The sequence below is a fragment of the Chenopodium album genome, chromosome 6 (assembly GCF_948465745.1).
Source record: "Chenopodium album chromosome 6, dcCheAlbu1.1, whole genome shotgun sequence".
Classification (NCBI taxonomy): Eukaryota; Viridiplantae; Streptophyta; class Magnoliopsida; order Caryophyllales; family Amaranthaceae; genus Chenopodium; species Chenopodium album.
In genome coordinates this window covers 71555832-71567699 of record NC_137839.1, presented here as the reverse complement: position 1 = coordinate 71567699, position 11868 = coordinate 71555832, and the positions used below count along the sequence as shown (strand labels likewise).

Below are 11868 nucleotides of genomic sequence, written 5' to 3'. Positions count from 1 at the left end.
TATAATATTATGAGCCATGAATTGAAACTTTGACCTTATACATGGACCATTCCTTGTCCTTTCATTGAAGACGATTCAATGCTAAATTCTACCCATCAATTGGGTGTTGATGGATCAAAATGGAGAGATCCTTTTTGCTCCACGGTTAGTCCATTGAAGTGTGACTCAAAATGAGTGGACACATAATAAAATTGCTAAGGGCAATCAATAATTTCCCAATATATTACATACATAACAATTTCATATATTACTTGATGAGGTATAAAAACATATTACATTATTGATAAGCGTATATAACAATAATAGGCAAACGTTACATAAAATGGATTGAGATACACAAAACATATGAAAACAATACATAAATCTCATATATGTACAATATATATGTACAATATATAGACAAATAAACACACAATCATAATGTTGAAGAAAGTAAATATTCCAATATATCATTCCCAAGATCTTCCAACTCAAGTACATCATGTTGAGAATCAAGTAAATTATCCATGCTAAATCTTGATCTTTTAAAAGATGGCTGTTGAATCATCAACTCATCAACATAATCACTTTGTTGAACCTCCCAATCTCTTGCTTCTCTTTTCCAAGGATTATTACAATCATTATTATTCTTGTCATATTGACTTCCGACTACGACGGCTTTAGAGACCGCCTCAAGGGGGAAGTTAAGAGAAGCCTTAGCCGCCCCTCTTATTCTTAAGGCCGCCTTATCATAAGCCAAAGCTGCTTCTTCCGCGGTATTAAACGTTCCTAGCCAAACTCGAGCTCCTTTCTTCGTTGAGTCTCTTATCTCAGCCGCGTACTTTCCCCAAGGCCTTCTTCTTACTCCTCTATAATGTCTAATTGGTATGGTTTTATTAGTCTTCTCCATGTTTTCCTTTGAATTGTTACTCGTCTCACTTTTCTTGTCCTCCACGTAACAAGTTTCCCTAGGGTTTTTTGTACTAGAACCGACGATTTTATCAAGTAATTCTTCCCATGTCTCGGAACCCATTGACACCCATCTTCCTAGGCTTGGTAGCCTTTTAAGCGGGTTTGAAGGTCCATCATTTTCCTCTTCTAAAGAAGGTATTCCGATCCAATCTTGAAAAATTCCCGGTGTATTATTCCATGCTTCTTGCGAATTTGTTACACCGATGTAGTTCGCCCAAATGCTCTCTAGGATAGCTGCCTCGGGTGGTTTGTGCTCTTCTTTCTTAATATTCATTTGTCAATGGCTTAAAAAAAATAAAATGATTAATATCATGTTATGCAAAATTTTTATATAAAAAGAGACGTGTAATAGTTTTGGTATGTTATACTTGTAATTTAAAAAGCACAGCTCATCTATTGCTTAATTCTAGCATTTTTCTAATATGAATTTGAACAAATACGATGCTTCTGTTGTAATAATTTCCTTTACCTGAATTTAAGGATGATTTTTAGTGTTTGAAGTGTTTTTTAATACACTTGTTTTGGTAGCAATTTCATGTAGTATGTACTTCTAATTATTTTTTAATATGTAATCAACTAATCATGCGTGGATTACATTAATTAATAGTTGAGACAAAAATTCTAAGACAAATAAGTTAGAAATTAACGGCTATTGCGTAACTAGTTACCAAGATCAAGCATAATGATTGCAAAATTTCACACCATTTATTTTCAGCTTATATTCTATCTATGAATAGTTGTGTGCAAAATTTCACACCATATAAATGTAGCATGTCATTTATATGTGCAGAGATTACCACATCTATCTAATGGAAATTTCAGGCATTGTATATTGTCAACTTGATATGGATAGATCACCCAATTAAATAGAGAGACATCACACGTCATACCATGATTATATTTATAACTTTCGAAAATTTGGCCTATATTTTAAATAGAAATCATGATAATAACCTAATAAGACGTGATTATATATTGAAATTTTTTATTCATTTTTTTATTATGGTTATGATTACGGATTTATGTATATATACTTTATGGTCAATTTTACTATGTTTTTTCTTAGCAATACTGGTTTATATATGCAACATTAAACAATAAAAGTAAAAATGGATTGTTTTCATCGTAGCAATGTTTTGGTACAAAATACATTTACAAAACTAAGGGTCTGTTCACATTTACTTAATTTCAGTTCAGTTCAGCTCCAATCAGTTCAGTTCAGTTCAGTTCAGTTCAGCTCCAATCAGTTTAGTTTAGTTCAGCTCTTAATTTCCCTCTCTCATAAAATATTCATTTCAGCTTAGTTCAGTTCAGTTCAGCTCCAATTAGTTCAGTTCAGTTCAGTTCAGCTCCAATCAGTTCAGTTCAGTAAATGTGAACATGCCCTAAGCAATATAAGTAATCATGGTTGTTTATATATTGAAAAAAGAAATCATTATTAATAATGGCATATAAATCTCTTAGGATGTATTCAATGAAAATATATTTATATTGGAAAAGATAAACACAAATACAATTGTCAAATCCCCTTAACCTGTTCTTTAAGTTACCCATTTGTCAAAGGATATCAAATGCGTGCTTCTGAAAAAGACGAAGGGGTGAACGACTGAAAGGTTTTGTTGAGTCTACCGATTGTTAAAACTTATTTTAAAATTTTATTTTTTAAAAAAATGATTAATTAATTAAATCAAATTTAAGACATTTTCAACAAACTAAACAACTAATGTCATATCTCTGATTAATAATAATATGATGAGTAAATTAGAAGATTTATTTGGGTAGTCATCACACGTTAGAAGTTTCTCAAAGAACATAGACAAAGATTACCATAATAATTATGTCTTGCATTGAAAAACTCGATGTCTATAATTCAACTGTTTCCATTAATTTTTCTTGATAGTATGTTATGACAAATTGATGAATAAGGAAGGATTTGTGGTTATATCCACATGTGTTAGGATCATAGGATAGTTCACATTTGTAAGGTTAGTAGTTTAGAGCACCATTTTATTTTTTTTTTGAAGAAAAAAAAACACCTTATTATCAATACATAAAGATATATGTTCAATTCAAATATGATACCTTATTATCTATGATACAAAAATATAATGGCGAATTTTTTTATAAAATAATTAATAATTATACGTATAATTATTTTTTTCTATACAAAAAAACCCCTTTCGTGTAACAAAAGTTCATTTGTGCAAGGTGATATTTATTTAAAAGTAATTTAATTTATTTTTTGGGTGGCAGCAATTTTAGCCGCCAATTTTCAGGATGTTTTCAAGTAAATTAATCAGCGTCTAAAAACCTCCTTAAAAATGGGAGAAAGAAGAGATAAAGAATCCCAAGTTGAAAAGTATGGTGTGCCTTAAAGAGACATTATTTAATCCCCTAAAAATTATCGAGAAAATCATACACTATATATCAATGCTATGATTAAGTGTGAACGTTGTATGCTTAATAAGAGAGAAACATTATGTGTAACAGCTGCATTGATTAGCATATACATTGTATACCCACTAGTACTGATATACAAGAAACTGTTTGTTTGTACATCGTACGAGTATTGTATTTTTAATTAGGTGATCAAGTAGTAATATACTCGAGGGAAAATGATTTTGGCACACCCTTTATGTTCTTCTCACATAAAGGTGTGCCAAAATCAATTTCCGTACTGGAGTTGTCAAAAAAAATAAAAAAAAGTACTAATTTACTCTTGTCAGTTGTCACCTGTCAACCCTTATCAAGTTCAATTGTCAATACTTTTTTTTTTTTTATTTATTTTTTTTTTTATTTTTATAATTTATTTATTTATACTTTAATAAAAATTCTGTTAATGAGGCATCAAAGTGTTACATAAGAAGATTATTAATAACCATTAGATGAGACTATTGAGTGCATCTATAATCTCATCACTAATCATCTATACGTTTCAAATTTATGAAACATACTTTAATCTCTAAAATATTTTACAAATTTTAAAGATCGTTTAGCATAGTTATAACCAGCAATTGACAATCAATTTTATCAAACATTTCTATAAACAATCAATAGTCAAACAACCAAAGCATACATCCAATTAAACAAACTTCCTAAATTCGTCAGTATCAGGTACAACAAATAATATATGGCGATGAGGATTATGGAGTGGAGGGATGGTTTGTTCCTCCCTTCCATCTCCCTCGTGATTGACCTAGGCTCGTTCCTCACCCCACTTTTCCTATGATAGGAAAGGCACCCTCCTTATCTTACCATGTAAAAAAAAAAAAAAGTAAATTAATAATAATATATGGGCATATGGCGATAATGTTCTATTTGGATTTTGGAGTTTATCTGCACACTTTAATTTTTACATTGGTAATGATTTTTGCTTGCGATAGTTTAATACGGTAAAATCTTTACTTTTGTGCTTTTGACGAGGGAACTATGAAGTGTCAAGTGTGATGATAATAATACTCTTTACCAAGCCCATATTTGAACTAGGGCAAGCAAGGCACACCCGCCCTAAGTTCACGGATAGAGGCCCAATCATTCTTGTATGGTTTATATGTCAAAAATGTACTGAAACCAATATATAGGCCCAATATAGATTCATGGGTCGCGTTAAGATATACATATACTCTTCTTCTCAAAGGGGTTGTTGACTTGTAGCTTCAAATTTCTCTACCTTATGTTTTAGGGTTTGTTTGGTTTTATAAGGGGGACAATCTAATTAAAAGTTTAAATTGATGGTTGAAACTTATAATTAATTCACATATTCTATCATGTCTCTTCACATGAGAGTTATTTGAGCTTGAATATGGATGTAACATAAGCCTCTTTACAACCTAGCGCGAAATATTAGTAAGCCAACTCAATCAAAAGTTTAACATGATGATTGAAGCCTATGATCGATTTAAGAACTCAACTATAATGATATGAATGAATTAAGAACTTAACTCTGGACAATATGGATATGAATCTCATACTTTAATTTGCTAAATCTGTTTGATTTGAAATTAGAATCAATTTATACTTAGTCAAGGTTTGTATCTAGGCCTTCTAGGGTTTTTGAAAATATTATCTTTTAGAATAGGGAATGAGGCGAGTATGAGATTGTAGAAGTTTGACTACAGTACCATATTTACCATGGCACATTGGTACCATCATTTCCGGCAGTAACAGTTCCTTTGGAAACCATAATGTAAAGGAAAAATAAAACAAAAAACCAAAAACTTTCTCCGTTCGCTTTTAGTTGCAATATTTGGAAATTTGCATTTTTACTTAATTCATTTTTCCACCTTTGCTGATTTACTCCATAGTTACCATGATGTAAGATTTTGTTACATTTGTCTTAATTTATGTTTTCACATGCAAATTTCTATCTTTTTTTTATTTATTTATAATTAGATTTATAAAAAAAAGTTGAAATTATAGATTTTATTGACAAATGTAAAAGTTAGAACTAACCTTGCAACTACAAGAAAACGCAAGATTTAAGTTAATACACTTGTATATTACTAGATTGATAATATGTTTAATTGTTTAGTGTTAAGGATCGGAGTTGAACTTGTAATTGAGCTCCCCCGGTTACCCAACCCCTTATTGTGAAGGCTCTGATTATGTCAATTGACCTTTTTTATTTATTTATTTTTTTTAACAACAGCAACTAAAAGAAGTCAATTGACTTTGGAGGACAAGAAGACCATGTCTCTCTTAGTTCTATACATTTTCTTGATCAAGTTGACAATTTTTTTTTTATTTTTATATTTTTTATTTTTTATATTTTCTATTTTTTTTTAAAGCCAGTTGACAACTGACAATAAAATTAAGAATTTTAAAATTAGCTAAATATTCATTAATATATAATTAATTGCAAAGTGTTCATCACGATGTACAATCTGATGTTGAAGGCATGAATCAATAACTTAAAAAGAGTATAATTTTTCCTAAATTGGTTTGACACTATCATTTATAAATTATATACAATGTGTATATAATATTTATTCATAATTCATAATTCATCTGAATAATGATAACAATAATATTAAATTTTGTAACAAAATTATGTTCTTCATTCCAAACTCTTTTTTTCATTTTTTCCATAGAATGGCTACCTCTTTCAACCTTAGCTTCCCACCATTTTTTCGAGTTAATTCGATTTGTTTCCCTCTAATCGTTGCCCTTCTATTGCTTTTTAATCTTCGGATTATTACCTCTACTTCATTTAACTATTCTCGATTTGATTCAAACTCAAACTTACATTTCCAGGGTAATGCTGAAAATTCCCTAGGTAAAATAGAGTTCAACTATGTTTCTCACAAAGAACGTGTTGGTATCGTTACATATGGTGAGAATGTACGTCTTTGGGATAAAAGTCTAGGCAAAATCGCCGAGTTTTCAACACATTTTACCTTCGTTGTTGACACTTTTAAGGCACCTAGATACGGGCATGGGTTCACATTTTTCATTGCTCCGGTGGGTTTTAAAATCCCACCTGGCTCCGACGGTCCATATCTAGGCCTATTTAATCAAACAACATATGTAACGTCGAGTACGCCAATAATTGTAGTCGAGTTTGACTCATTTCCAAATGTTTTTGATCCTAGTGATAAAGAGCATGTTGGCATAAACGTCAACTCTCTCAATTCTTCGGTTCATAGACCATGGAACGCGAGTGAGCATAGTAAACAACCTGCTGATGTTTGGATCAATTATAACGCGACTGCTAAGGTATTAAACGTGTTTTGGTCTTACAAAAATGATCCAAATATTAATAAAGATTCAAACATGTCTTTACCAATTGATATTACGAAAGTCCTCCCTGAATTGGTTAACATTGGATTTTCAGCTGGAACTGGGGTAGCTAAGGAGCGACACACTCTCGAATCATGGGAATTCTATTCTACTTTGAAGTCTGTTGACATTAATACTAGTGATGATCCTAAGGAAAAAATCGAGTTTACGAATAATAACAATAGTGATGATCATCCCAAGGATAACAAATCTAAGGAGCGGATTATTATTATTGTTGTTGTTGTATCATCATTCGCGTTTGTTGCTATTTTGGGAGGGATGCTAGTGTTGTTTGTGCATCGAAAGAGGAAGGAGGCGAATATGAAACAGGACGAGGAAACCTCGTTCAATGATGAACTTGAGAGAGGAGTCGGGCCAAGAAGGTTTTCTTATTCCGAGCTTGAATCAGCCACCAACAGTTTCTCAAGTGAACATAAGTTGGGTAAGGGAGGGTTTGGAGCCGTTTACAAGGGCTATCTTAACGACGTGGATCTGCCAATCGCGGTGAAAAAAATATCCAGGGGATCGAAACAGGGGAAAAAAGAGTATATAGCCGAGGTTAAGATTATTAGTAGGCTAAGACATCGAAATATTGTACAACTTTTGGGTTGGTGCCATGATAAAACTAAGTTGTTACTTGTTTACGAGTTTATGCCAAATGGTAGCTTGGATTGTCACTTATTTGGTAAGAAGACACCCTTATCTTGGCCTTTGAGATACAAAATAGCTCAAGGGTTAGCTTCAGGGTTGCTTTATTTACACGAAGAATGGGAGCAATGTGTGGTGCATCGTGACATAAAATCGAGCAATATAATGCTAGATTCTAATTTTAATGTCAAGTTAGGGGATTTTGGTCTAGCAACGTTGATGGAACATGGACGTGTTGCTCAGACAATAACTCTGGCTGGGACTATAGGGTACATGGCACCGGAATACATAAGTACACGAAAGGCTAGTAAAGAATCGGATGTATACAGTTTTGGCGTGGTTGCATTAGAGATTGCTACCGGAAGGAGGCAAATGGATCCAATTGATGAAGGGACTAATATGAAGGGATTGATACAATGGGTGTGGGATCTCTATGGCAATGGGAGGCTACTTTCGGCGTCTGATCAAAGGCTTCGTAGGGAATTCGATGTTAAACAAGTCGAGTGTTTGATGCTAGTTGGTTTGTGGTGTGTTCATCCTGATTACAATTATAGGCCATCTATAAAACAAGCTATTCAAGTGCTTAATTTTGAGGCTGCTTTGCCTAGTCTTCCTCCGGCGATGCCTATTCCAACCTATCATGTTCCGGTGCTGCAGTCATCAGACGGCTCTAGTTGCCCTTCAATGCTTAGTACAAGCCTAAAAATTGGTCGTTAGATACATAAATCTGTACTATATCTTTCGCTATTCATTCAATGCTGATTTGTTTCATTGGTTGGTGAATACGCAATACTTTCATTGTGTGGATTAATTTTTTTCGTTGCATACTTTTTTGTTTTTGAACTGGTAATTGAATTAACTTATGAACAAGAAATCGCCCTACTAATTTGATATGCGCGAATTAACATAGAATAACTTATTTTGTCTTGATCTTGAGCTTAACATAGAATAAATTCGAATCCAAACCCTCAAATTGGGGTGGGATAGATTTAGCGTTGTTTAAGACCATTTGTCATTACTCAAGTTTTAATTCTGATCTTTATAAAGGCCTTGTTTGGCAATTAACTAGTAGGATATACCCGATTTTATTAACTTGTTTGACTAACTGTGTTTATTAAAATACTAGTTTGACTAGCTAATTATAAATAGTCGATTGATTAATAGTTTCTAGTAATATAAGTATGTTTTTTTTGAAGTCAATATAAGTAGTTGTTAATTGTTTAGATGATTTTTAGTATATTTAGTCCAAAAACCTAATTGCTTCATAAGCTAATTTTTTTAAAAACTTTTATAATGAGTTTAATTTTTTAAGCCCAAAATGCCCTTTTAATAATTTGTTTATTAAATTGCCAAATTAGCTTTTTAAATTGATCAAACATCTAATAGGACTTAATGAGCTTAAAGCTGTTTAAAAACCTCTTTACTTACCAAACACTAGGCCAAAAGCAAGACTGTAAGTAGGTTGGAAACTTAGGACTCGAGAGAATCCCATTGATCTTAGCTTCTTTCTATTGAAACAAGATGTCAAGATATAACTCTAATAGAATAAAATCGATATAGAGGTCTTTTGACTTTTAGACAACATGAAGAACATCTTTCTCTTAGTTCTACAAGTTTTCTTGATCGGTCGACAGAATCTTCTTGTTGTACTCCAATTTTTTTTTTTTTTTTTTAAATATATATTTTTATAATTTCGTTTTGATAGCTAGCTTAGCCAATTGACAAGAATTTTAAGGATACTAAATTAGCCAAGTAAACTTTAGGATCAAATGCTCATGTAATATAATGTTCATCACGATGAACAACATGATGTTGAAAGCATGAGTTATCTTTTTTATATTATTGATTTTAACACTAAGCTATCATGTACATATAGTCATATACTATATATCTATATTCTTTATCAAACTTTGTTTGCAGAGAGTATGGTAACATCCTTAAACTATATTCGAATGTCAAAATCGATCTCATTGTTATTGTTCTTGACAAATTCGTCATCTAAATAATATATTCTAGATTACAACATCGTTTAAGACAATTCTTAAATCATATAAAACATTATAGTGTAATGAAATTTTGTTGTTCATTCTTCAAATTCTTTCTCAATTGCTTTAAATTTTGCTTTCTGAATTCTAACTTTTGAACACTTAGTTCATTAACCCCAAAGATTGAAGACTAAAATAAAAGCGTGATGCAAGGGGAAAATTAGTAGAGAAAAGAGATAATATATCAGAGGAATAATATAATCAGGTCATTTCTCATAACCAATAGCTATGATGCAGTGCACCTTATATATACAATAAGACAAAGATTAGCTTTATTACACAACAAAAGAAATAACGGCTTGAGGAATCTTTCTAGAAGAATCCAAGCAATCTAACAACCGAAGCAGCTATCATATAGAGCTAGCATAACAACTTTGATTCCCTTAGAGAAAAGACCAAGATAGCCCTCCATAGCCCTGCTCAATACCCCTCTTCAAGCTTTGTGCTAAAAGAGGATGAACTAGCACCAAGCTTGAGAAGAATATCTTGATGCTGCTTAATTGGAAGACCTTTAGTAAGAATATCAGCAAGTTAATCCTTGGAAGAGACATGAGCAGGAATAAGATCACTCGATTTAACCATATCTCGAACATAATGACAGTCAATTTCAACATGTTTTGTTCTTTTATGTAGCACGGGATTAACATCAATAGGAAGAGCACCTTGATTATCACAGTTGAGTAATGTTGGACCTAGATAAGATATACCCAAATCCTTGAGAAGAGCTTTGAGCCAGGTGATCTCATAAGCTATGAGTCCTTAACAGGAGTTTTTTCTTGATAATCAACCAATATTCTACTGCCATAGCTAGTGTAGCCTTGAGGAAGACACATATAAACATCTTCATCTAACTCACCATGTAAGAAAGCATTGGTTACATATGGCATAGAAGCATAAGAAGAGCTCAGATCATATGGATGGCAGCTTTGTGAACTTTTCCATGGGACAAGTAACACAGACTTGAATGTCTGTAGAGATGATTTTCTTCACACTCTCAATGTGATGAAGCTTTCCCAGTGATGCATGACCCAATCTATTGTGTCATACTGCAAATGGTACCTTGTCATTGCTAGGATGAGATGTCATACATGTAGGAGGGGAATGATTGATGTTGATGTTGTTGTGTTGATCAAAAGAATTATCAAAGGAATTATTCACCAAATAATACAAGCAATTCCTAGCTTTTCCTAATCTTTTAACCTTTTTTGTCACTATGTCTTTGATAATACAATGAGTTTTGCTGAAGATCACTTCATACCGTGAGTCTTTCACGAGTTTATGAACAAACAACAAATTATGTCTGAAGTAGTTTGGAACTACCAAAACATTCTGCAAATAAAGGGAGTTGGGAAGCTCAACTGTGCCAACATGAGAAACCTGTGCAGTAGCTCCACTTGGAAGATTAATCTTGAGATGTTCATGATACTCTCTGGGACTAGTGAGAAATTTTAGATAAGAAGTCATGTGATTAGAGGCTCTAGAATATATAATCCATTCTTCATTTCCAGAAAGTGAAAGTGCAGCATTACATGAAACCATACCTGAAAACCTATTGTCCAACTCTTCATCAGTGTCACTACCATTGATTGTTTTTGGAAGTTGTTTCAACAGCTGCTTAAATTGCTGCTGAGTGAGAGTAATATTACAAGAAGTACTTTGTCCTGTATATGTTGAATTCTAAGCAACAACAGCCAATTTTGATGCTGGTTTGCTCCATTTCTGATCCTACCTGACAAACCCAGGTCTATACTTGTGGTGCCTACTAGGATAATAACCCACAAGTTTCCAGCACTTATCAGGTCCATGACCTTTTACACCACACACACTACACCCAGCAATCCTATTATGACCACCTGGATTGTTAGCAAAGGAACTAGGATAGCATGGATTTCCAGAATTTCTGCTGTACATAGCTGAAATTATCTGGCTCATTTTTATTCACAAGCAACACATGCTCTTTGACTCTCTTCTTGTTGCAGCATGGAACTGTAACACCCAATAATTCTCTCATAAGACCTGTAAGTACCTTTCATGCATAAATTGCAAGAGAATTACAGACGTGCTACCGCCACGTGTTCAAACGTTAAGGCTATTTTAGAATTTAGTAGCGGAAAAATCAACTCAGTTATAAATAACTTTCAAACCAACTAACAAAACCAAATTAAGTCTTCCAACTTGGAACCATTAAGGCCCTTATTTAAAACTCAATAAAAGTGGTAAATAAACCAACTAGTGTTTAAATAAATTCAAATGTAAGAAATAAAATAAATTGTGAAGGGTAACCAACACTACACTCAAAATCCCACCACTTTGATGCAAGTTCTGATAATGTGGAAACCTGTGATTAATCTGCTTCCCAATATTACAAGTGTAATAATTGGATCATGACGTGATCATTGGAAGGCGAAGGCCATGACCAAAAAAAGACACATAAAAAGGCATGTAA

At 32.8% G+C, this 11868-nt stretch overlaps 1 protein-coding gene and 1 pseudogene across 1 annotated transcript; one reads left to right on the top strand and one right to left on the bottom strand.

The window, feature by feature from the left end:
* Positions 1-386: 386 nt before the first annotated feature.
* LOC145635168 (ethylene-responsive transcription factor ERF091-like) lies at positions 387-1225 on the bottom strand. The gene has a single exon (XM_081686453.1). It carries the CDS (start codon positions 1223-1225, stop codon positions 416-418), a length of 810 nt encoding a protein of 269 aa, XP_081542579.1. The 3' UTR covers positions 387-415.
* A 4817-nt stretch (positions 1226-6042) lies between these two features.
* On the top strand, positions 6043-8094 carry LOC145637182 (L-type lectin-domain containing receptor kinase IX.1 pseudogene; annotated as a pseudogene).
* Positions 8095-11868: the final 3774 nt, after the last annotated feature.